General features: G+C 41.6%; 1 protein-coding gene across 2 annotated transcripts in view; it reads right to left on the reverse strand.

Annotated features, from left to right (window-relative positions):
• GFRA1 (GDNF family receptor alpha 1) overlaps positions 1 to 27748 on the reverse strand; it is a 179231-nt gene that overhangs the window by 2150 nt on the left and 149333 nt on the right. For both annotated transcript variants that reach the window (XM_083441125.1, XM_083441126.1), the window contains one exon: positions 1785 to 1838. In XM_083441125.1, the coding sequence (XP_083297251.1) occupies positions 1785 to 1838 (54 nt within the window). The remainder of the gene's footprint in view (positions 1 to 1784; positions 1839 to 27748) is intronic.

The following is a 27748-nucleotide window of genomic DNA, read 5'->3' on the forward strand; positions in this document are numbered from 1 at the left end:
ATACAGGATAGAGGAGAGGAACCTTTTTCAGCCCAGGTGCTGATTCCCTTCTGGACAACCTTGGGGGCTCATGTCAGTGAGGAGTGGAGCAGCTAATGTAAGCTTTACCTTTGTACAGTAGGCTAATTGTCTACACACACTCACACACCTCTCTATAGTCACCATTCAGACAAGCAAGAGGTATTATCAGTTCTTAAGTAAACAGTTCAGCCAGGCAAAAAGCGGAGCCAGTGACAATTGTAGCCTGGGGAAACTCCTGTGGGGCATATCGAAAGGCACAGCTGGCTGGGCCTGAGTTTCACCACCCCTGATTTAGCGCATAGTCGTAAGGGAGCCAGAGACTGGAATTCATGTCCCAGTGATGCCCACAGTATTAATGTCCATAAAATAGAGGTGCTAGACTCTTACCCATTCCTGCTTTTATTCAGGAAAGGCTATGCTTCAATAAAGGAAAGCCCAGTTGTTTGTTGGTTTTCTGTATGTGAGCTGGCACTTTCAAGTAAACTAGCTCCTGTCAAAACTGAAATGGCCTTGAAGTGGCTTCACCACCTAGGGTTATATCTATATCTTTTAATACTGCAAAGCTCTGACCCATTCATAGCTATATTGTGGTTTCCAAAGAATTAGTGAATTGATCTAACTCTTAAAAGATCAATTCCCCCCACCAAATGGGGACACATGTTTTGACGGGTATGTACATTCAGCTAGTGTCCGGTGGTAGAATAACCTAAGGGTGAAGGCCAAAAGTTACAGGAGAGAGCATTAGTGGTAGGCAATGGCCAATCCTGTTCCTGGCATGGTTTAAGCAACTGTCATTTCATTTATTCAAGATCAGTATTCTGTCAGCCATAAAATCTGATCGACTATGCTTAAGGGTCTTGCTAAGAGCCATGTTCCTGCAGATTATCAGTTCATTACGTTTCATAGATAAAGGGTAATTATCATGTGACCTGAAAATTACATACTTCCTAAGAATTAAAAATGCAATTACCTTTCTGCTACATGGCTGAAGGTGAATGGCAATTCTGGACATGGATCTGAGCCTCCAAACCAATACTACTACTACTACTACTAATAATAATAATAATGTTGTTGTTGTTGAAGATAATAATGTTGTTGTTTGTTGTTGCCATTTCCATCTACATTCCACCCTTCCTCCAAAAGGAGCCCAGGGAGGCAAACACATCAACATCATCAAAACATTCTAAAAGAAATCACATTCTCACAGCCAGTGATTTCAGTGTTGCCAGGATTAGTAGCTTTCAGCTATCAAATGCCTAGGTAAACAGGAATGTTTAAACATTCCTCTGAAATGTCAGTAATGAGGGAGACAGACACACCTCACCAAGAAGGGTATTTGTCAAAGGGAGAACCACCACTGAGCAGGCCATGTCATGGGTTAACACCAACTGGGCATACTATGCTATTGTATAATAATATACAATTACTGAAAATTCTGATGAATTCATTAAAGGCAATAATTGTTTTGGACGACTAAGGTCAGGAGGACTTGGGGGGTCTTATAGGCTATACTTTGCTGCTGCATCTGCTTCCCAGCATTGTCTATTTTGGCAGGACTTGCAGATTAATCAGTAAGAGGGACTGAACTCCAGGCTGTCATTGCTATCAGAACTAACTACAACAATATGGGATGGGGCAGGATTTGCCTCCTCAATCTCTGTAGGGTGTAACCTCTAGCGTTCTTAGAAGAAAGGCTTCAAAAACTTTATTCAAAGGAATATTTTTGCTAGTAGCAATTGCCACAACAAGGTGAAAAATCTTACCCCAGTCACACACAGTTCCGTGGCTACAGATTCATTGAAACTCTGCTTTGGTACCTGTAGAAAGACAAAGAGGTGACTATATAAGTATACATGGTCAATAATATTGGAGGTGGCATTGCTGATTATTCTAAGAGAATGAAAAAGCAGTGTACCCCCAAATCACTAACCTGAATGGAATAGTTATTCTCATAATAAAAACTGGATTACTCAAGAGCAAATGGTCTATTCACATAGCCCAAATGGTCACCCAGTTGTCTATTGGGTGTGAATGTATCAAATCAAATGGTGGATAGTTTTGTCGTTGACCAAAGTTGACTGAGGCTGCAGCTCTAATTAGTTCTCATACTATGACTGGCATTTGCTTGTAATTTTAAGTCTGCAGTTTACAATGGGGTTACATTCTGGAAAGTGTGCCTAAAACCAAACATTGTGTAGAGTCAAAACACATTGAGTTCAATGGTGGGTGGGGTTGCCAAAGTTTTTTTTCTTGGACACCCACTCTCTTTCCATTTTTCTTTTTTCCATTTTTTTCCAGCACATAAAGCTGAAAGTGCATAAATAAAATGTGCATAAATTGCAGGCTTACAATATGGGGGAACAATGTAGCTCATGTCTGAATATAACTTTAAGAGTTTTTTTTTGCCATAGATTTCAAAGCAGGTACTAAAACATACCTGAACCACTAAGCACCTAACTATTCCAAGTAATATTTTATATTGTTTGATGCTTGTAGTGGGTCATGCTGGTATGCAATTAGAGGTCCAAGGGCGTGCTAGATGCTTCATTGGGAAAGGAAGATGGTACTCATGATGTTTTCAGCCTTTTCAATCTATCCAATCCTATAGCTTACAAGCAATTTTGTGCAAGTCTTTGGTCTAAGAACAAGATCTTCCCTGGTCCAACCAAATAAATGCAAATGCATTACAATTTAAAGGCATTACAATAAATACCTTTTAACACCAGTAACCTACCATTAGTAGCAGCATAGGATTCTTAAGACTGTACATGCTGTGTATGTTCAAACGGCAATGCATAGTAGTTTGCTCCAAAGGTAAAGGTAAAGGGACCCCTGACCATTAGGTCCAGTCGTGGATGACTCCGGGGTTGCGGCGCTCATCTGGCTTTATTGGCCGAGGGAGCCTGCATACAGCTTCCGGGTCATGCGGCCACCATGACTAAGCAGCTTCTGGCGAACCAGAGCAGTGCAGGGAAATGCCGTTTACCTTACCGCCAGAGCGGTACCTATTTATCTGCTTGCACTTCATGCTTTCGAACTGCTAGGTTGGCAGGAGCAGGGACCGAGTAATGGGAGCTCACCTTGTTACGGGGATTCGAACCGCCGACCTTCTGATCAGCAAGCCCTAGGCTCTGTGGTTTAACCCACAGCGCCACCCACGTCCCAGTTTGCTCCAAAGAACACTGCTAATTACAACACTATTTCAAATCACAAACAAACTTTCTATCAGATGTGTTGCAACCCTGGCACATGGGACCATTTCCCTGGTACCTTCCTAGGTCTCCATGAAAAGGGGAAAGACTCTAGCAAAGCTATCAAGGTGTCATTAAACCAGCCATCCTTCGTTTAACTAAGCACATTAGGTGCAACCTGTATACAGCAAAAACAGATAATTTCATCAGGAACAAAGCTACACAGGAAAACCGTCTTCAGTTACTTTTCAGCTTAGGAGATAAAATGGATCATAATAACAACATCAGCAAAAAATTGTAAACTGTTTTTTCCTGTAAAGTATAGCTTCTGTAGTTAGAGGAAATAAAGATACATGCCCACTTGTTTTACTTCTGTAAAGCAAAAAAATCCAGGGTGGGGTGGGGGGTGGGGAGTTAGCTTCCAGACTGAGATGTAACATGCCAAGTTTCAAATTGGAAGAGTACATTTTACTGCTGAGTTATAAACCTGTAAAAGGGGGTTATAATGGAAAAGCTGGCATAGACTGTTGTACTATAAAGTAGCAGTGTATCACTAAATCACAGGCAATGGAAAGAATATATATAAAATTCTGTGCAGAGCGCATGATACCTAGTAATTATATCCTGAGGGACAAATCCTTTCTTTTTTTGCCCCAATCTTACAGGACAAAGAGAAACTGGTGTAATTCTAGTGCAAGAAAAATTAATGTCTCTAATAATGGCTTGCACACTAAGCTAGTGTACTGTGGTGATGAGAAAATCAAGAGATAATGTTGCATTAATTCAAAGCAGGATTTCAAGAGCAAGGAACTGTATATAGGGTGAATTACTATGTCTTCCCAGTTAAAAACAGAACTTTTAACTTCTACATTTATATTTTGATTTCTAATTTTGATGTTCAAGTTTGAAATTTAGCAAAATTGAATGTAATTTGGGCAACGTTTTGCAAAGTATCTTCCAATTGGAATACAGATGTCAATGATAACATTAATATGGTTAATATGAAAGATTCATAAATGTAATTATTGAATAAGCACTGGTGAAACTGATAGGGATTTCCAGTGCGCCACTACTTTGTCTCGAAGCCATACATTACTACAGAATTCAGAGAGAGAATGTGTAATTACTTTTTTTATATATCCAGTTGTCTTTCTGAACTTTTCACCACAATCCTTAACAGTGCGGCATGCAGATTCCAACAAAACTAATGACTCCATTGCTTTGATTGAATCTCCTAGTGTGGAATTCAGTTACACCCCCCCCCAAGTCTTTTTGTGGGGGTGGTTACATTAAAAAGCAAAACCTGACTTTTGAATTTTTTGATAATTTGTCAAGTATGATCAAACAACATCAAACAACTGAAACTAAATTTGATTAAAACCCTACTTCTTATACATTCGAAACAAAATAGTAACTTTGTGAGCGGAATCCACAGTCCCCCCCCCCAAGTCATGCTTCCTTTCCCCAGGACACACTCTCCACGAGTACCTCAAGAACTGTGAAGATGCCTCTTGCTTGTCTTATGGTGGGTGGAGAGAAATGGGCGTGCATAGAATCCTCTGACTTTTGTGTGGATGAAATGCAGCCCCCCATGCAAGGGTTAGAATTACATCCCTTGCTCCGCCGACTTTGCCTCTTTACTTGGTCCACCACTGGAACGGGGCCTCCAGAAGGATGTCCAATTCTGTTTTAGCCAATGGTCATCAAACTGTACCCCCCATTTTTATTTGGAGGGGGTAAATTCTTCCTGGTAGTGTCCCTAGATAGTAGGACTTCCAGTTGACTCGGGCGGGGTGTGTGTGTCCAGCATGGTAGGCTTTTGTGCCTTTAACAGTGTCCTTCTGTATAGAAATCAGCAGATGTTTGCAGTATGGGGATAAAAACCTCAAGCTGTGCTTAAAAGTCACAGCTACAGTGGCTGAGTAGTAAGTTGACAACCCTGTTAGGAAGCCTTGCAACAAAAGGCTGGAGGAAAGTCTCTTCCTTTCCCCAACTATTCTCCAGCCAACCATCTCCTTGAAATATTCATAACAAACACCACTGCATAATCCTTTGTTCTCTTGATTACAGAGATTTACTATTCATCCAACCTGTTTTCTTAACAGTAGGACACAAACTATAAAGCGCAAAATGCACTTGACTGTAAAAATGCAATCAGTTTAACTCTTTTGCTCTTCCTAAACACAAGCTGCATCTATCAGACTTGTCAATAGTGTTTTCTTATTAGCCCAGCGATCCAACAATATGCTGCAATATAAATTACTTTCAACTGGGAAAACAAGCAAAGTGCATATCAGAAGCAGAGCCTGCTAAAATCAGGATTCAATTCAGCATAAAACAATTCTAGTCCACAAAGCTGAGGTGCTGTGCTATTTAAGCTGTGGAGGCAATCAGCCTTGCACTCTTGCACTACAAAGAAGCCTGACCTTTACTTGGGTGCTGAATCAGCTGTAAGGAAAATCCACGGTTAGAGCATGAATATTATCTGTGGTCAAATTGCTTAAGAATGTAATAATCTACAAGTTTACTTGGGAGTAAGTCCTGTTTGCACTAGGTAGGTGGCAGTTGCTTTCAAGTAAGGATTGGGCAATATGATTGCTTCATAATTACATACTAGTCTGAAAAATATTCTGCCCAATTCAGATCATATTTTCTCAGTTATCTTAATGAAATTATTTCAATTGGCAGCATCATGGCGCCAGACTTGCTTAACAGTCAACCTGTTGGGGCTTTGATGCACCTCCTTTTTGTTTCCAGGACATCAAAGAAAAGCAGACTACATTTTTAAAGGATGTATGACAAAATACTGGAAAACGGAGCTGTTTTTTGTTTGCTTGTTAACAATAAAGTGAAAAATAAAATGACTGTTTTACCTTTACATTTTTACCTATAAGAGTGTGCTTTTAAACACAAAATGCCCTGAATATTCTCTCTGTATTAAAAGCAGCCGAAAAAAGGAAAAGCTACTACAAACAGATAAAACAAATAACAAAATCTCCTCCATACAAACCCTGGATATTGTAGAGCTGTTGCTTTTAGCTAGACGTGCACCTTAGTACAGCTGTATAAAGAAATCCTCTAACTTTCCCCCCCAGTCCATTAAAATATGGGTGCAGTTTCTGATATACATTCAAAGCTACATTTTCAAGAATCCCTGAGTATCCAACCAAGAGATACAGAACATATGGCCCATACGACTATTTTTTTATCCATTAACTCATGTTGAAATAGTAAGACCTTCAGGTTTCTATTTAAGAGAGGGAGGATTTGGGGTCCTTATGGTTGCAGTGATAAGCCTGAGAGTGAGGCTGTAAAAGAAGTGCCCTATGACTCACGGGCAGGAAAGTAAATAAAAAACTGCAATATGAAGGGGAAATGTTTCAAACCAACATTATTAGGCAATACACTTCCTTTAAAAATTTATATCTTAAAATAACAATTCTTAAATTTCTGGTTTGACAGCAGGAATGGTGAATCTTTTTTCTATGAAGGGCTAGCTCACAGGAAAATTCAACTGGAGACAGAGCCAATAGTAGGAAAATCCCCCAAGTCTCCCTCTCCTTTTCTGCCACTCTGTGATATATTTGTTAAATGGCAAACTGGGCAGTTGCTGGGGTGTGTGTGGCAAATTTGGGGAGGTGGCATTTGTATCACCATCAGCCATATACACCGTACACCACCTGTGACATCTGGGCTGAGATGAGCAGGCATGATCCTGGATTGGGCAGGAAGGAAAAGGTCTGAGAGATCTGTTTCTAGGATTCAAAGGGAAACAGTGATGGGGGTGGGGAATCCATTCTGATCAGACCTGGAAACTGCCAGATAAAAGAGCAAGTTGCTGCCTTTCCCTGCCGATCATTCCTACTGGCTGGAAGTGCTTTGTAGGGCAGCTGGTGAGATCTGCAACTGCCAGGGAAGAAGCTGGGGGCAGGCAGTGTTGGTGGCTTCAGGATCAAGGTGAGATCAAAGCAAGGGCCCCCTCTCAGCCTAGCAAAAGGGGACACCATCCAGGCAGGGGCTGACCCCAGTGATCACACCCATCCTTCTGGCTACCACTCCAAAATGCCACTCCCTTCCCTAACATTGCTAGTTGTTGTGCAAGGGCACTCCTGGGGAGGCCTCACCCCCTCTAGGCTTTGGCACACACATGCTCACACCACACACATGCTTGACCCTACTGAATTCAAACCTATTTCACCCTTCCTTTCCTTGTGTAGAAGTTATTGTTGAAGCAGAGGCAAAGGAAGAACAGAGTACAAAAGAGCCCATGGTGGAAGCTCAGTGATGTCAGAAGTGTCATCTTCTATTCTGCCTTTCAACAGCATCCAGACACAGCCTCCTCCCACCCTTACATTGTGTGCTGGCCAAAGCTCTCTATTAGATGCTCGGGGGAGGTCAGGGAAACAGAAATGGAGAATGACATGAGAGGGCCTGGTCTGGTACTACAGCTGCCAAGGAGGTAAATGAGGTGGAAGCAGCTGTCAAGAGAGATTTGGGCCCCATCTGCACTATACATTCAAAGCAGCACCATACCACTTTCAACAGCCATGGATTCCCCTAAAGAATCCTGGGAACTGAGAGTTGTCAGGGTGCTGAGAGTTGTCAGGACACCCTTATGCCTTTCACTGAATGACAATTCCCAGAGTCCCTTGGAAAGAGGGACCACTCTGGGAATTGTAGCTCTGTGAGGCAGATAGGGGTTTTTATACTATTCCTGCTAATCAACCTTGACTCTCCCCCTCTGTGCAGGGTCAGCAAATTACTTTCTAACCGTGGCATGCCTTTTCCCACAACTACCATCTTTCCCCCCATGTCACATAAATTTTCTGTGCTACTTCTCTGGCTAACAAATTCCTGCTCTGTAATCTTCTAGTCTTGGTTGCCATTTGCTTCTCACCCCAAAACACTACTGTTGTCCTTTTTTTCATTTGATGGACTTCCATATTGTAATTAATCTTTTCTGCTGTCTTTTGCAAACTTCTGTTCTATCTGGCAAGTTCTGCTTTTCTAAAAGCACCTTCGAAAGTAGGGCATAGTTCAAAACTGACAAGCTAGACACACAAACCCATTCTTTTGATCAATTCCAATGCTTAAACCTTTGCTAAGGTGCAGATATTTGGGTCAGGGAGCCTTGGATAGGGTATGTGTGCCAAATCAGCCAAAGCTGATTCCTCTCTCCTCTTTGCGTAGCTGTGAATGTTTCCAAAGACAGCAGACTGATTCAAAGTGTGAATTCCACGTCATTCATGGTTCTATCTACAACATCTTGTGGCCAGTGCTAAGATGCCACCTGCTCTCCTGTCTCTGGCAGCAGCTTAACATTGGAGAGCAGAACTCATCAGATATTGATTTATCAATTTAAAATATGTGTCCTGGTAACAGCCTTTCAGTGTGATGTACTCACCAGCTAAGGATGAGCTGCCTTTTTCAGTCACTCATTTGTTTGATTCAAATAAACTCTTAGAGCTTAACGCCTCCTATTTTTAGTGGATATTATGCCATTCTCATAATGTGACCTTAAAAAAATTGATTTGCCTCCAGCTAACACTTTTTTCTGCATAAAGAAGGGCAAAGAAGAAAACAGAACAGTAAAAGCATTTGTGGAATCCCTTTTTGCTAGCTTAATAACTCAGCAGCTTAGGCTGACTGGTTTTTTTATTATTTCATATATAAAACTGAACAGTCACTTTGCAATAATTCCAGTTGCTTTGGATTTTAGTATTGTGGCTCCTTCCACCATCAAGGCGTGATGATGACTAGAAACACCTTCAGGCTTGGAGTTGTTTGTGAGTAGGGCATTTCTGCAGAGCTATATTTGTCTGTGGACCAAAAGTTTTGGATATGTAGGTGCAAACTAGGGATGAGTACAGCCCTCTGCACTACCACCAATGCCCCAAAGTAGATTCTTCCTGCATACCTTCCAGAATTTGTAGTACTTCCCATCTAAGGTAATTCCCCTGCCACCTCTGTTCTTAAGGCCAAACTACATGGGATGTTAAATGCAACACAGATACATTTTCAAATTTGCAGATAGCAACCACTGGTGGTGGTGGGATGATAATTATACAAATTCTCCTCTGCACTGGGTCCTGCTGAAAATCACACTTAAAAACCTATCAAATTCCCACTCCCTCCCTGCTGCTAATTATCAGCCCCCATCAGTTGCTTTTTTAAAAAAGGGTACATTAAATGCAAATACACTTTTCCTGTTGCTCCAAGCCTGGCCCTCAGAGTTCTAAAAATTATATTCCCTCACTACTTTTCTGCCTTTTCCCAACTTCACAGCACCTTCCCATTTTCACTTGTTTTTCATTAGTTCTTGTTGTCCACTAATCTCCATTTTCTTATGCCTCTTTTCAATCTTATCACATCAGTTCTTGTCAAAAAGTCAAGGTCTGCTCTATAATCAGAAAAACCCAAGTTTGTACTTGGAATAAATTTACTTAATTTTCCTTGCAATGTGCATATAGAATGTGGGTTTCCTACTGACGAGCATGAATTCTTTTCTTGCACTGACTATACACAGCCCTAATTATAATCTACCCATAATAACATTCTTAAAACTTGCCAGTATTCAGTCAAGCTATCACCCCCAGTGTCATAATTTGGACAGCTATAAAGTAATGTTTAGTGAGCTCTATAATTTTAATTTAATGAATCTGAATATCAACCATTGAAATGGTATCAATGATATATATTCAAACCTTTTAAAAAAAAATATGAAAAGTGTTCTGTAAATCAAAGCACTGAAGTAATTGTCCTTTTGGTACAACAGCATGGTACAATACAACTTGATGGGTCCATTGCTGTTGGCGTTTATCCAATTTATTGCATGTCAACTGGAGAATAATTAGATGTGTTCTGTTTCACAGCCAAGACATGAGTCTGGAAGAAAGCTGGTGGTTTCACAGAACATATGTTGGTGCTGAGAGCCATACTTCTAAGCAACATGCTTAAATTGTGTTAAGCCTAGTCTCACATTAAGACATACAACTAGGTGTGTCAGTCACTAGCTCTTATGTTTGCTTCACTTCTGGTTTCAAGTCTCAGTTATCTCAAGGAATTTACAGGGCAGTGAAGGAATTACAAAGAAGTCAGAGATGAAGTGAAGGGAATAGCCATAGCTCTGTGGTAGAACTTTTGCATGCAGAAAGTCTCGGGCTGAATCCTTGGCATATTCAGGTAGGACTGGAAGAGACCCCTAGAGACCCACTGCCAATCAGTGGAGACAATACTGAGCTATATGGACCAATGCTCTAACATGGTATAAGGTAGCTTCCTAAGAGAGCTCCTACCACTGACTTCTTACTATGGTTGCGTTCACACACAATGCTAAGCCAGACATGGTTTTGTGCAAACATCCTGGCTCCTAAGGAAGAGGTTGCATCTGCTTTGCTCTTCCATATGCTTTTTAGGTCAGCACAACATCTAAGCTACTTACAGTATCATCTGTGGTTAAGGAGCAGGTCTGTCCTCCTTAACTGCAACCTGTAGCCAAGGTTTTTCTTATATGGTTAAGGTGGAGAGACCTTAACCATGATCCTGTGTTCAGATTACATGCTCATCCAAACCTTGGCTTTGCTGCTGTCCCGCATTGATTTAAACAGTGCAGGGAGGTCTCCAATCCAGGGGTGTGTTGATCCCAATCTAGCTACAGTTTGAGAAACAGGTTACTCTCAGTCCATTATTCTGCAGAATGGTTGTAACAGGGTGCGCACATCTGAACAGAGTAGTTTTTATAACTGAGCCAGTACCGCGCTAATGTGAGATAGCACTGTATGCAATGCTGAATTTACTTATTTCTCCTTCTATAGACAAGGTGGCTGGGACATTGAGAGAATTGTTGCAGAACAGGGTGTAAAAGCAATTCTACGAAGAGATCATAATTATTCAGAAATTAGCACCAGTAATGTCAGTGGGTCTGAAGATCTGATTACTAGGCTCTAAGTATTGCCATTTCCCTTGTATAACTTCCTAATATCTTCCGGTGAATTAAAAACTATAATGCAACGTATTCCCCCCCCCCCAATTGAAATCTCACTTAACAAAAACCCAATTATAACATCTCTCTGATAATTATGCAGTACATTTCACAAAAGTATGAAGCCCCAGTTATCAGATTATATTCTAATTATCAGATTATGCAAAATTATGTTCACAGGAAATAAATGTGTTATGTTTTGGCTACATAAATGAGTGAAATTATAGAAAGCCGCCAAGAAGAGAATATTCAGCATAAACCACGTATGTCCAGTCATAATTTCATGAGACAAGATTTAACTGCTAAAATGTGTAGGGGGAAAACTATATTGTGCTTCATTTGCTGTGTTTTTGTGGAACAGCATTAACAATGCAATCTTATGTGTGTATTTGAAAGAAACCCTCAGTGTATTTCTAGTACAGTTTTCACCAGCTCCCATCAGTCCCAATCAAAATTCCAGAGAACTGAGTAACATTCAACAAAGATCACTATATACAAATACTTTTATACTAAGGGACTAACTATACATTACATTACTTGCATATCTTGCAGCAGCAAGGATACCTTGATAAAAATCCTAGATGTTGGGGGAGGTGATCTTCACTGAGAGTGCACAGTGCAGGGAGGGAATATTTATGCCTTTGCTTGCCAGCCACTATCCCAACAAACATGGTCCCCTGTTATACTATGGGATATGTTCCCACAATATGTAGTGCTAGCCACCAACTTGGATGGCTTTTGAAAGGATTAGACAAATTCATGAATGATAGGGCTATCAATGGCTACTAGCCATGACCGCAATCAGAAGCAGTATACCACTGAATGCCTGTTCTTGGGAATCACATGTGTGGAGAGCACTGTAGGACTCATCTGTTTGTGGGCTTCACTGTGAGAACAGAACGTTGTATTAAACGACCAGCTGGCTTAATCTACCAGAGATCTTATGATGTTGTCATACTACAGTTACCCTTTGTGTCCCATTGGTGTCAGTGGCTCTATTTTCCTAAGGCTCACTGCATCATGGGAGGATTCTCTTGCCAGGATTATGGGCAAGGAAGGAAGGGTTAAACTGAATGAAGGTTGTGCATGTTCAGAATTTCATTCCAAGCCTGATATCTAGTATGGCAATTACAGCCCAACAAATCAGTTTGGGGAGAAGTTGCCTCAAACACAGATGACCCCAAATGCCATGTTGAGGAACACAGCCTTTGCACAATGCTGAAGACAACTATAAAGGGTTGGAATGTATCTCCCCACGAGAAGTCCCAGAGCTTCACTGCCATTGAAGGGATGGCCTTTACACAGGTAACATCCCCCACCACTGTAATTTAAATAACAAGGAGACCCAGTGCCAGGTCTCCAAGGAAGATCAAAGCATGTACTCTACCACTCAACTCTCACTTTTAGATACCACACAACCACTCTAAGAAAATTACCTGCAAGGAATAAAACTACAATAGGAATATCGTATTAATCATTTATACATTACGACGTCCTCCGAAACACAACACTGCGTTCAGACACCCCAATTTAAGAACCTGGTACAAAATGGTGTAATAATAGGCACTGGTGAAGATAGGAGTGAAGGCCAATCTATTTGCAGTCCTCACTAAAGCCCCAGGAGGCTGGGATGGTTTGAGCCAATTCAGCTATTACTGCACCAGCTGAAATATACAGAATCTCATTGTGTAAAGAAGGAATAAACAGCATTCCAAGTTCTCATTGATTTTAAAGTCAAGATACTAAAATGGGTGACAGTTCATTGTGTTCCAGAAACCAAATAATAGATTGGTAAGCAGGGGAGGGGAGGGAATGTGTGGAGAACAGTCTAAAGGTAATGCAGAGATCTATTATTCAGGTGAGGCAACTGATTAGAACACCTAGGAATAAAAAGTCAGTGGGGAATGAAATAAATGTGATTTATTTCTAGTCTTTGATTATAAATGCACGCTGAATATTATAGGCAAAGTGAGAAGACAGGTTAAAAGCAGAATAAAAATATATTTATGTTCAGAACTTTAGCACTGCTAATGCCTTTTATTAAGAGCATATGTTAAACACTTCAGTTAAATGGCTGTGTTTGACTTATTTTCTTACGAACAAGATTTGACTGCTGTAAAGGTTCAGGCATATTGTTGAGGAAGTGGCAAGATACAGCTCCTCTATATGTGCTGTCCTTGCAGGTTGTGATGAAGTAATTCCAACATATGGTGTGAAATGAATGCTTCTGAGTTTTTCATTATTATGTTTGAAACACTCACAGGCTCCTCCACATCTTTATCATTTATTATTGTGGAAATAAAACTATGCCCATGTTACTCTTCTTCCCCCTCTTTTCTTTTTTTAATGAAAAACGTTTAATTTCATACCTAGTACTTAAGGCTTTTGACTTTTTTTAAAAAAAAACCCAAAACATATCAAATGTATTATTCTAAGGAAAATTTTATTTTTATGCACATGGCCTGGAGCATGAGATAACTAGGCAAGAAGAAACCATTCATTTTAAAGCAGTTGTATGGAACACTATTGTGCTACTCCCAGAGAACGAAGGAGAAAAATTCAGGAAGAATATGGGTGGGTTTTTAATTTTTAATTTCCTCACAGAAGCTTCTTTATTGCGCAGACAAATGCAAGCAATTCTCGCCAGTTGTTCCTTATCCCTGCCCCGGTATAACGGAAAGCAGTCATTCATCCAAGGTGATGAAGTTCTGCATGTATAGTTCTCTACTGGCAGTGTCAGGCTGAGTATGGCTTCAGACTCTCATATTTGCTGGGAAAGTGTCTCCTTCATTTCTACTTGCTTGCAACGGGGGACTCAGAGGTACAGAGGGAGGTGCATGTGTTCTATTTTAGATGTTACATTGTGTGAGGATTAGACGTAATACTGGGGCAGCATTGATAACCCATATGCTACCATAAATGCACTTTGTCCATACAATCATCACTATTCTTGAGGCTCTCTTCTGTAGTCCAGGATGATCTGAGGACTTTGCAGGATAGTTTTGTGAATTACAGAAGCTTTCCATGTCTGGCAAGTAGTCCATAACCAGTGGGACCTGCACCAAAAATGTTGGCAGTCTGGAGTCTTTCTTGAGTATTCCATCCCATCAGCCAGGCCTTCTTCCATTTCACCTCTCATTCCCAACAGTCAGCAGTCCAAGCCCACTGAACATGCTCAGTTCTTATTGTCTTGCTTTGGAGGTTTTGCCCATTTAGGTTCCCCCCCACAAGGCTTTTTGGGAATTTTGTAAATCTTGGGCTTATCCCAAGCATGCTTGTTTGTAGGTGGTGTCATTTTGGCTGCATTAGTAATGGCCTTTGGAGAACAGAATTTCCCATTAATTGGTATACACAAGTGGGGCCAGCAGCAAAACGTTGCAGTGTGATGTGCTGCCATTCAGGATTCTAGCCTTTCTATTCCATTCTCCTCTAACAGTCAGCCAGTGTTCTGTGGCCAATGCTCAGGCCTCATTGGGCTGCTTTGAAGCTGCCCCACCCTTAAGCCTTCTTATTACTTCCTCAAGTCTCCTATCTTCCTCTTGGGCATATATGATATCATTCTGGCTACATAAAGATTGCTACATGGATAACTTGAGTTCACTATTAGCTTATGTGATTATTACCTGGCTCTGCCTCATTAACCAAGCCCCTGATCTTACTTTTGGGGAGAAATCTGTTCAGATCATGTAGCTAAATCCTAGGCAGACTTGGAAGCAAGTCCCACTGAGTTCAAAAGTGCTTACTCCCAAGGAAGTGTACACAGGATTGCAGTGGAGCCTTTGTTCCCAGCATTTAAGAAGGCTGATGAACACACAACCCCTATGTTAAAAACACAGAAAAACAAATACAGTGGTACCTCGGGTTAAGTACTTAATTTGTTCTGGAGGTCCATACTTAACCCGAAACTGTTCTTAACCTGAAGCACCACTTAAGCTAATGGGGCCTCCTGCTGCCGCCGTGCCGCCGGAGCCCGATTTCTGTTCTTATCCTGAATCAAAGTTCTTAACCTGAAGCACTATTTCTGGGTTAGTGGTGTGTGTAACCTGAAGCGTATGTAACCTGAAGCGTATATAACCCGAGGTACCGCTGTATACTTTGTTCATTGCTGCATGCAGGTAAAGCACCACACCTTTTATTAAAACAACACCAAGTTCCCAAGGGAAGTGTTAAAAATAAGGGGGGGAGGGAATAGAAAAATGTATATGGAAAATGGTGAAGAGATTAGAACAGCAACTGTGGTTAAGCAGAAGTGCAGCCTGTCTGAATGAGGCATGATTTAGGTATCCCTAGAAGGAGAGATTAATGGGCTAAGAAATGATCTCTCGTAGAGAGGAGAGCAAAATTCACACAAGTTATTGTGTATAATTTTCCCCATGACAAGTGTTGAAGAAAATGAAAGCAGGCAAAATCTTCAGTAAGGAAGCCTTTTCCCAGAATGTAAGAAAGTTTTAAGAGCTGGAGAACCAGATGTCTTGCTAGTGGAGCATGTTCTCTCTGGACTGAATTGTGCATTCTCAGGGATAGGGACTCTGCAGTTAAGAGGAGACATTCCTGTCTTTTACATAACGCTCCCAAGTGTCATGCGGAAATCAGGGCCATTTCACATGATATGAGGAAACAGCACTGCTGGGTATTACACAAAAGGGGGAACACCTGCACCTAGAAAGGGGATACTTGTGCATTCTTTACTGCTAGTTCCTTGAAACATCCAAAGTGTCTCTCAAATCTCTCAGTAGTTCTGTCTATACATACTGAAACCCAGAAGTATTTCTTATCCGTTTACTACATTTTTACCGCAACATTGATGTGATGATGTCTTGTATCACTCATTCCTGCTCTCAGAAAATATTTGAACATGGCAAACTTAAACCTGTAAAGTATCCCATGCTGCCACACTTTACCTGGCAACAAATCACTCCATGAGGGTGGAGCATCTGTAGACAACCACAATGGCCGGATGTTTACTTAGCAGCAGTAATGAGTCAGATGCTGCATTGAATACAAATATGCAAATGGCACCAGTCTTACAAGCTGTGTCATCCAATGTGAGTGGTTTAGTATTAGAGGAAAACATTATGTAAGGGTTCCAGTGACGTTTTACTTCACACATTTGAGACTGGGGGTGGAATCCTACTGGCATGCTTGTGCTCATGGAAGAGCTTTTAATCCAGCAAGCAGACACTTCCTCTAATAGAAGAGGAAGACAGGACATTTTTGTAAACTTGCTCTTCCCCTGCAGTCCAGAAACAGCGGGGTGGGGATGTGGCCTGGGGGGAACAGCTACAGCAGGCAGGAGAAGGAACTGGTAAAAATCCCCTCCCATCTTCTTCCATTGGCAGAGGCGGTCTCAGGATCAAAAGTCCTTCTGTGAGCACAAGGGTACCAGTGGGATTCCAAATCTCCATTCTGGCATAACAAATATCTTATGGATTTCAGCCTCAGTAATTCTGGGCAAAGCGTGTTCTCCTTCATGGAGAGCACATGTTGCGGTGGGGTCTAACAAGACATCCCACTGTTGCTGGGCGGGTAAAGATAGTTGGCCACCATTGCGATTGGGCTCCTCTTGTCATTGTGGAGAATTTGATGTTGCTATTTTGTGATTGACAGCCATAAGGTATAATTTCCCTGCGCGCAGCATTGAGCTTCCTCTTTTCGCTGCGCGCATTGGATCACCCGCCTACCCTCCCTATATTTAGGGTTGTTCGCTTGACCTTGCTATGCCTGTCATGGGGTCGTCTGCTTTGGGGGCAGGGGCCCGGTAGCAATTTTGTCCATTTGGCTGATTGACTGGTGCCATTTGGTTTTTGCCTACTGCATAGCAAATCATCACAACTTGTAAGGTGGCAGTTAGGCATTGGTTTTATGAATTGGTTGGTGCAGGGGCCTGAATTGGCTGTGTCTGCCCCTCCAATGCTGCTGCTGCAAGGGTATTCTGTTAAAGGAATCCAGGGGCTCACCATGCTTTTGTCCGAAGCCCTGTCAAGGGGCTAGAACCACGCAAAAGCCCCTGGGAGCTCCATCTTTCTCCCCAAAACGTTTTCTCTTTCTGACTTTCACGGGCGTGTGAATGTCAGTCTGTCCCCGTGCGGGGTCAGATAGTTGCAACCAATGCCTAAGCAATCACTCACATTTTTTGTATTTTAATAAAGTTGTGGCCAAAATTATGCCAAAAACCTTAAACAAAAATTCTGTGTGAATTGTGTTTTATTGGGGTGGCTTGGGGACCTCGACACGCAAATGAGAAATCAAAGAAAGCATTCTCACAGAAGTCCACAGAATGAATGGAATCTAAGAAGATGGGACCGTAGCTGTAAAAAAGATGAGGGAAAATTTTTCTTTTAAGAATGGTGAAATCTAAGGGTGCTTGTAAGCACTAAGGAAGAGGACAGAGAAAATTAAGAGGAAAAGAATGAAGCAACTGCAAGGACTGGATTAAAGAACAACCCTGAGATCTATGGATAAAGAGCGGTAAACAAATTTAATAAATAATAATAATAATGAAGTGCAGCAAGTTATTTGTGAATGACCTCCACATGTACTGGCATGATACATTCCTCCAAATTTACCCCTCATTGAAAAGAATGCAGCAATGAGGTAATGATTATTTAAACAAAGAGTTAGAACCCATTGCAGGGAAATTGCATAAAGTGTGGCAATACAGTGTGGCTGTACTGCCAATAAATTTAGCTAATTGGATAACAGGCACTTTGAAAGTGGAATAGTGGTATTGGAAGCGAACATACTGTGGACTTTCTAACTCTGCGCCTTTGTGTACATTATACTATGGCCTTCCTTGAATTATTGCAAACTCAGCTCTATGCAATCTGCATGACCTCCAGTTCCTGGAAGCCAATTTTAGTGAACCAAGATCTAGGTAGGTAAAGGCATATATCCAATGTTGCATGAGACTTGGACACTTAAGACCTAATTGAAACAGGATGACAGAGGAAAACCAGAGGATGAGGATTTGATTATCATCATATATCTCAAAGATAGACATTTCAACCTGATAATATTCTCAATACCAGTTTTAAAGAATCATTAGGTCTATTTCATCCAGAGAAGAAAACAATGCAAATATCTGCTCAGTTGGTTACATATAGCCCATGTCTTGTACCTCTATATTGAATACATTGTATGAAGGTCAGTGCTACTGAAATTAAGGATGAGTGGATTTCACCTATTCTTTTCCTTTCAGTGTTCCCTGGGCTCACTCTGCCTTGTAAATCATGTTAAAAAAAAAAAGGTTCACTACCTAGAAACAAAGCCATGTATTTCAGAACTTCAAACTCCATGGAAAAATATGGCTGAAGAGAATTTTGGAAACAGCCCTAATTGAAATGAAGGGGGAAATATATTGAATAGAATTAAAGAGTTACGAAAAGTAGAAGTACTGTGAGTTACATGTCAGAGAAGCTGTACATTTAGGTCTGTGTAAGCAAGAGGCAAGAGGCCATATCAAGCCTCTTTGGGAAGTATGGTCAACAATGTCCTTGCACATTAGCCTGGCCAGCTCAGTCTTTTTCTTTTTCATCTGGACAAGTTCAACCATTCTATGATTATCAGACCTGATGTGGTGACAAACTAAGAAATGCCTAGACTGGGGAGTAGTGACCCTTGCATCAGCACAATGTCACAAAACATGATGTTACAGCAGAGGCATTTATTTATTCATCTGCAAGCTCTTTGTGCAGCCACACTGGTGTCTTTAGATGCCTCCCACTTTTCTTTCTTGTTGGAATTGTCTGCATATTTCACCTTTAAGAAACTCCCATCCATCTTGGATTCCCTTCTCTCTGAGTATGGGATTTCACTCAGTTAATTCCTTCAGCTTTTCAAAATCAGTCTTTTTAAAGACCAGAGCTGATGTCCGACTACATTAAGCTTTCCCTTGCCTGTGTATAAGGAAACCCAAGAGGTCATGATAACTTCCTCCCAAGGTACCCAGTCATTCCACTATCAGTTCCTTCCTGTTGATGAGGTCCAGCTCCAAGAAAGATGACCCCCTTGTTACTTTTTCTACCTTCTGGGAAATGAAATTGTTGGCGAGGCAGTTGAGGAATTTCTTAGACCCTACATTCTTGGCAGAATTTAAGTTTCAACAGATATCGGGATATTTTTCCTTTTTTGACTTTGAAAATGGGTTATTAAAATCCTCTAGAAATCTCATTTGCAAAAATCCAAAAGGTTCTAGTAAAATTAAATTTGGTCTGAACAGGACTGTTATAAATGTGAATGTTTTTCATGCACTTATTTCCCTGGAGCCATTTCCTTCGCTTGGTTTTTTTTTCTTTTAAAAAAAGTACTTTATGTTTGTGAGGAACTCTTATGAACTCAGTTTCCTGTAGCAAATTATACTCATTATTTACATTGCTCAAAGTATGCTAGAGGGCTTGCAATTAAGAAGAGAGAGGAAAGAATCCAGTTTTGTCCCCATTAAAATATAGACAAGCATGTTCCCATCTGAATTAATGTGTCATATTTCCTTATTCCAATGGACTCGCTCCTGATGTACGCTAATGGAAGATTAAAGAGGGGGAGGAGATAACTTTCGAAACTTCACTGCATGTCTTTTGAAAGACTTAACAGTATCTTAGATGATAAGGAGCAGTAATTTTATTTCTCCCAGTTATATCGTAAAATTAAATTCTGACATTGGACTGGATGGTAATCCTATGGTACCCTTCTTCCAGACCCACTGTAGTCCCACCTTGTGGCTGCTTTTCGTAAGCTTACTGCATGCTTAGTTTTAAGAATGGCCTAAGTTTAGTGTGGTAATGGTATCCAGGTCAAGCCTTTCTCACATGCAGTGTCTCACTGTGATGAAAACTGCACCTGAGCAGAGGCTTCTCCGCTACCAGGGGAGACAGATATGCATTCCAGTGCTTGCAGAATGACATTCCTGCCATTGGTTTGTGTCTGGGGGGGGAGGGGGAGGTGTGGCAGCGGCCAATCTGCATGGTGACATAATGTGCATAGCTGCCGCTCTGCAGAAAGGAACAGCCACATAGCTACAAATTCATTCCTCTTCCCGTGTGGCAGCTGTTTTATGTGTAGTAGTAGGACCCAGAAGCAAGAAGTAAAGGAGGGTGCCATTAAGAGTACTCTTAACTTGACAAAAGGCCTTATAAAGCTGTGGCACTTGTCTCTGTGTAGAACCTGGTATGAACTAATATGACCTAATGTTGCCATATAATATTATTCCCATGCTTAGCTATTCTTCATTATTCCCACAGGAGGAGATCTTGTAGTAAAATAGTGAAGGCAAACTGAGGTTTAATAGCAAATCCTGCTTCTCCTTTGTGTAGGAATGATATGCAAAGTACTCCCTGAGAATAGCAACTATAACAGTAAAATATCCATGCTCTTTAGAAGTGCTCAGTAGCTTTTGGCAAAATGCTATTTTTATAAGTCATTACATTAGTTTCTAGGAAGTTCACATTCGTTTTCAAATGAACAATTATTAAACTATAAAACAAAACGGCATGATTCTTAAAGGCGTAATCTCAGGTTTTACAGTTAACTATAAAATGGTGTATTATAATACAAGAAAGATGCTCAGGCTACTAGAATCTTTCTTTTTTAAAGAATGGTAAAATCTTTATTATTGATGAAATAATTCTACTGTTTTGTAATCCAATAATACACATATACACACTGTATTTGGACAAATGAACAGGACACTCATAAAAGATCCAAAATGTAGATATATACTTGATATATGCAAAAGAGGGGAACTGGATTTATGTTATGACTGAAGTGCTAAGTTACAATTCATTGAGATTATAATTGTTTCCTTGGGTTTATAGTAAAAGTAAAATATAGAAAATGTCTCCATAAGGCATTCTAAACTGCTGATAAGAGTGTACTACCATTGTGCATTTGGTTTAGACCCAATGAAATAATAGCAATATATAAAATAAGGTATATATTTTTAAAAAACTAGTAATGAATTTGTTGGCCTCACAAAGCCAGATTTGTCCCTGATGTCCATATGATAATGGGTTTTTCTAAAAGTAGCTCAAAAGAATGACCCAAAGACAATTTACGCTTTGGGATGAAGGTTCCATTAAATTCCATGTGTTGCCTTGGTTTAGATTTTCACAGAATTGCCCTCTGGCATATTGTTTGGGGATCTCTGTGTCACAAAAAAGCTGTTGTAACAATTAATATAACTAGGTTTCAAAAGCACTAGACTAAGGAATAAGGAATGGCTATATGGTTTTGGCTGAATAGGGTTAAATTAAGGGATGTTTTGCAGAGTCAAAGAGAAGAGAACTATAGGGACTTTTGGCTTCTCTGGAATAGGATAGGATAGGATAGGTTGACAAAGTATAATGCATGCACACAGAAATTCTAGTCCCAGTATATCAGTTCCGTTCTCATTTCCCCAACCAGTACAGACTCAAAACTGTTTCCTCCAGTTGTGTATTTGAAAACCTCCAGGCTAGACCAGTGATTTCAGTCCCTATCTCTGACATATGGAACATAGGTCAGTGCCTTTTACCAGTCCAGATTATTTGTCAATCTAATTCATTACTGCCTACTTTGACTGCATTGGCTTCCTTAGGCAGAGGTCATTTCACCACCCTCCCCCTGGTCCCTTTAAATGGAGATTCCGGGGACTGAAATTGGGATCTCCTGGATAGTTTGAAACAAAGAGGTTTAGGTTCTGAATTTAATGAACCTGAACTGCTTCCATTTGATCACCGGGTGACAACCCACCATGTACTCCAAGAGATGCTGCAGAGTTGATGGAGGAGCGCCACAAGCAGCAAATGGAGCAGGCAGAGAAGCAACCAAAGACTGGAGCAGCTTCTGCAATCACACCAATCGCTGAGACAGCTGTTCAATAGACAAACCAACCAAAATCAGAGTGGGTAAGCAGTAAGAAGCCTCTTTGGAAAACAAAGTGAGAGTCCATGTGGAAGTAACCTAGAAGCCTAGCTGCCAGGCATCCAGATGGGGAGAGCAGTCAAAGAGCTGAGGGGCTGCTGATTGATTTTTCTATTCCCGGGGAACCTGTCATGGGAAGAAAGGTGTAGGAGGAGAAGGGCTGGCTGGCAAAGCTGCTTCAGTTTGGTTCCCCCACTTCCTGGGAGCCTGCTGTACAGAAGGAGAAAATGGAGGTACCTGAGAGTGTGCAATAAGTGTTACTCATTATAAATGAGCTTTCTGCCCCTTGGAAGCCTACTGGGGAAAAGAGGGGGAAGGAGGAACCAAAATCAGAAAAGGGGGAGCAGACAGCTCCAGCCGAAGTGGAAACTGTTAAGCAAGATAGTTTAGGCATATGGACTCAGGCAAAAAAACTTAACTGTGTTATTTAGCAGGGAATGGAAACCTCTGTTGTCGCTCTGTGTCTATATATATACTCTTTCCCCCTGCATTTGATACTTGCCCCATTCACCAAGAGACAGACCACTGCTAGGATCCAGAAAACTGTAGAATGTAACCTGCTTACAGAGAGTAAATTCATACAGAACTTTTTGCCAAATATCTGCATATAACAGAAATATAAAAAATGCATATTTACAATATATCATGAGACCCATTTTCTACTCCCAGAAATAGTGCCACAATAAACCGGGGTGGGGTGGTACTGGTAATACTTCCATTCGTGTCTGAAAGTGAGATTGCAGGATAGTAGAAAATATTGACCATTCTTTGTGACTCCCTGGCAAAATCTCTGAATACACCCTGCTTATCTCTCACCAAGACAATGACACTATTCTCTTCTCTGGTGTCCTGCTGCCAGTCAGAATTGTGTCAGATCAGCAGTGCCAGAGTAGTGTGCATTTAAGCTCCTTTCTTAAAATGCTCTAGAGCAGAGTACAGTAGTACCTCTGGATACAAATGGGATCTGTTCCAGAGCCCCGTTCGCATCCAGAAGCAAATGTAACTAGCGACGGCATGTCTGCGCACGCACACATCACTTTTTGCCACTTCTGTGCATGCGCGTGACGTCATTTTGAGCACATGCGCAAGCGCCGAAACCCGGAAGTAACGTGCTCCGTTACTTCCAGGTTGCCGCAGAGCGCAACTCGAACGCGCTCAACCTGAAGCGCATTCAACCTGAGGTATGACTGTAGTGGATTACAAGACCAGACAACACAGCACCCATCCAATGTGTGTGCAGGTGTTCTGGTGTGCATGCATTTCACATACAAATCATTCCTTAGAAAAGTGCTTGGAAGATATATTATTCTTCTATAATAAAATGATGGTAAGTATTTGATTGATTTGTATAAAATGTCATAGAAATTGCCAAGTACTAACCTCCTGAGGTAGTAAAGTACAGAGCATTAGGTAGCCTGCCAAACTGCCATGTCAGAATTAATTGCACATCATATTATCAGCAAGAATGATACAGGCTAAGCCACTGTTGATGCATTCTTTTTCAGGCTTATTGTAAGTGGTCTTAAAAATGCCCCAGAGCAATAAAAGATTTCACTAATTTCCATGATCCCTGCTCTTGTATGTGGAAAAGCTACAGATAGTTAAACATAATGTGGCCTTGTGCAGACAGGATATTTAACTATGGTTAGTGATTAACAGGTTTGTTACTTAACCCTGGTTAAGAACCATCCCCCTCTCCCAAGCAAGTCTACAGTAAAACCATGGTTTAACCTAGGAGACATCAGCAAGGAATGCTTATCACCTTGCACCCATTATGGTTTTATCAGGGCAGATTGAATACTTAACTAACCAAAACTTGAAAATTTGCTTCAAACCATGGAATCAAACTTTGCTTTGTAGCCAAACCAAGGTGTTTGGATGTAATACTTAAGAAACCATTGTTAAGTGTTGTGGGCTGGATCCAGGGTAAGTTAGCTGCACTTAGGTACCACTGAAATCAATGGGACAAGGTAGTCATTACTTAATTTAAATACCACTGATTTCAATGGGAACTCAATTCAACTAACTCTCTGGATACAACTCATGGTCTTCATAGGGCTTACATGGCACATTCAGTATCTTTGAAGTCATTATTCAGATGCTTGTTAGAAATGTTAGGCCTTGAAATCAATTGTTGCTTCACTAATATCATTTCCAAATGAGATTTCATTTAATAGTAGTATTCTGTTACATAGTGGAATACTCTACTCTTCTCGTAATGTTTTTAAAATCTCTTTGCAATTTGAAATAATGAAATGTTGAATTGAACTGGAAGCTTTATAAACTTATTTAGGCTGTGGCTCTGTCAGCAACAGAGAGACCTTCCAGTAGGGCCTCTATTAGCGCCTCAGTGCTGCATTGGCACTGTCCAAGCTGCAACAATCCATGGGAAATGTAGTTCTCATGGATTCTGCTATCCATTTCACATTGATCCATATGCCTATGATGCTGCTGCAGGATCAAAGGGAAGCCTCTTGCAAGAGTTCCCATTATAAGACCTTGCTGCTGCCAAGGTTGAGGGAACCAGCAGACTTGCATCCATCGATTTGAGGGTGTAAACACAACATTCCCCATGAAGGGGCCGGGCACCCACATTTTTTTGTGCTGGGGCCATGCATGCCGTGGGGGTGTGCGCCTGTGATGTCAGCATGCATGTTGACATGTGTGTGTGATGTCAGCACGCCGTGGGGCATGCTGACATCAGGCGCACGAGTGCCCACAGTGTGCACAGCCCCAGGCACCCACGGTCCTGGGACCAATCAGTTTTCTGCTTGTCTCATGCTTTCTAGGAATGGATTTGGGATGTTTTCTGTTTGCTCCACATCTTTACCCAGGAAAATCTGTTTAGCACCGAATCAGAGCAAATATCCATCTGAGGAAACCCAATTGACGTTTGCTCTGATCCAGCGCTAAAGAACAAGTTTTCCTGAGGGAATGCAATAGGACAAGCAGAAGTCTAGATGAGCCCTCAGGCTCAGTGGCCTTGTCTGCCTGGAAAGTGTTCTGGCAGCCACAACATGCAGGAGAAATGCAGGGAAAAGTTGAGCTGAGGTTGCATTCATGGTTTTTTGCAGTCACAATCCGTGTGAGATGCAGCAGCTGAATTCTTCCTATAGACCCCTTTTCTCTACCACAGCATATATGGTACAAATCTGAACGGATAAAACCTTTGCCTGAGAGTATTCTAACTGCGGTTCTATGATACTGCAGAACGCTACTGGGAAACATACAATGCATTAATTGTATATTGCAATTAACGAATGTATGCACAATACCTATGTGCTCTCAGGCTTGAGGACCTGGCACGGCTGTTCAGTGCAGAGTGCAAATAAGTGTGGATCATCTTTTACTTCCTTGGAAGAACAGGCTCTAAAAGGGGAGTGCAGGGGAAGGATTAGTCTTCAAGACAAGGGCTTAAGCACCATTCACAGCACGCAGGGAAGCACTTAGCTCTGGGTTCCCTTCATGAGCCTCAGTGAAAATTGCAGGTGTTCAGCACCATGCCTAGTGTTTGGAGATCATAAGCAGCTATATTAAAGCTGAGTGTTTATTAGTATTGTTATTAGCAAGCGGCATGCAGGATTTAGTCAGAAGTTGGGCTTAAAAGCTTCAATGCGGCACTCAGAGGTTCAGGCCACAGCAGGCATGGAAGCTTCATGGATTTGTAATTGGTTAGTGGGTGAACATAAATAGGAAACGCAGCAAGGGACGTAGGTGTTTTGTTGAAGAGAGAATACGGGGACAAATCTTCTAAAGGCTGCAAGAAAAAGCAGCGTGATTTGTATCCATTGGCGGTGCTGTACTTGCTAAGATCAAGGGAGAACAGAGTAGCTCAAAAGAGTTGCCTGTAACTGGTCCCTGTCACTGTCTGTGTGGGCTTCAATGCTGATAGTGTGTGGGCCGGAAATAGGGAGGAGAGGTAAGGGATTACAATCACTTAAAAGCCCCTAGAGCACAGGTGAATAACCTGTGGACTCCCATCATTCCTAACCATTCTGGCTGGGGCTGAGGGGAGTTGGAGTGCAAGTCACAGGCTCCCCATGTCTATACAGTGGTGCCTCGGGTTACATACGCTTCAGGTTACAGACTCCGCTAACCCAGAAATATTACCTCGGGTTAAGAACTTTGCTTCAGGATGAGAACAGAAATCGTGCTCTGGTGGCGCGGCGGCAGCAGGAGGCCCCATTAGCTAAAGTGGTGCTTCAAGTTAAGAACAGTTTCAGGTTAAGAATGGACCTCCGGAATGAATTAAGTACTTAACCTGAGGTACCACTGTACTGTCTTGGCCTCTGAGGGCAGGCAAATATCATTGACTGGCCCTATCAAGGTTATTTCCCTGTTTCCCCTTGCTTCATGGTGTACCAGTATTCTTTTCATTTAGCCTTCTAACAGAAGAAGAAGAAGAAGAAGAAGAAGGGGAGGAGTTTGGATTTGATATCCCGCTTTATCACTACCCGAAGGAGTCTCAAAGCGGCTAACATTCTCCTTTCCCTTCCTCCCCCACAACAAACACTCTGTGAGGTTAGTGGGGCAGACAGACCTCAGAGAAGTGTGACTAGCCCAAGGTAATCCAGCAGCTGCATGTGGAGGAGCGGAGACTCGAACCCAGTTCCCCAGATTACGAATCTACCACTCTTAACTACTACACCACACTGAGGCCTTTTTAAACAATACCCTACCTGCATGAAAGCTGTTTTTTCATTGGCACGCCCTGATAAGCTGGGGTAATGTTTAAATGATCCAGCCATAAAGGGAAAGGATGGTTCTGTGGAAAGGAGCAACCTTAGGCCCCTACCCACATCACTGATAATTTATTTTTGAGCTTTTGTTCTCTAGATGCTCACAAGTAAGTAGCTTTGGAACAGCAAGGGTGGTGTTTAAAGGGGACTTTGGTACCCTGTACTCCTGCCCTGTAAGAGGAACAAAGTTTTCCAGTTCCTCAGGAAAATCCTTTGTTTTCATGGCTTATTCCTGACCAAGAGTGGCTCTGAAAACAGTGTCCCTATCATATGCTATGAGGGAGCAAGAGACACAGCCTTATACTGGGCCAGACAATTGGTCCATCCAGCTCAGCTCTCCAGGGTTTTCAGACAGGGGACATTTCCATCCCTACCTGAATATGGCAGGGATTGAACTCAGGACATTCTGAATGCAAAGATGCTCTACCAACTGAGCTTTGGCCCTTCCCCAAAGGGGGAAGGGCAAGGTGGTGACATTGGGATTGCACAGACATATCTGTGGGTCTGCAGATTGACTGCCAGTGCATCTGCACAGCCCCAAAGTTGCTCCTCCCACAACTTCCTAGCGATGCTGCTACTGGGAGGCTATTATTGTGGCTCTGCTAGAACAGGCAAGCTGCTGCTGCTCCTCCTGATGTTGCTACCATTCTGAAAGGATTTGTCTCTTTGCAGGAAAAGATGCACCATGAATGCAGAACGGAGATTGCCCTTTTATACTAAATTATATTTAAAACATTTAGAAAATTGGCTAAATGCTTATTACTAGAGAAGATTTACACTTATCTCCTGAATTTCCAGCATTATCTGACATAATGCGGTCAACAGGCTGACACTTACCTTGCAGCTGCCTCTTTAAAACCTACTTGTGCCATATTTTAGATTGTAAGCTCCTTGGGGGCAAAGACCTATCCTCTTGCACC

Source organism: Podarcis tiliguerta (genome assembly GCF_965153285.1).
Source record: "Podarcis tiliguerta genome assembly, chromosome: 5".
NCBI classification, from domain to species: Eukaryota; Metazoa; Chordata; class Lepidosauria; order Squamata; family Lacertidae; genus Podarcis; species Podarcis tiliguerta.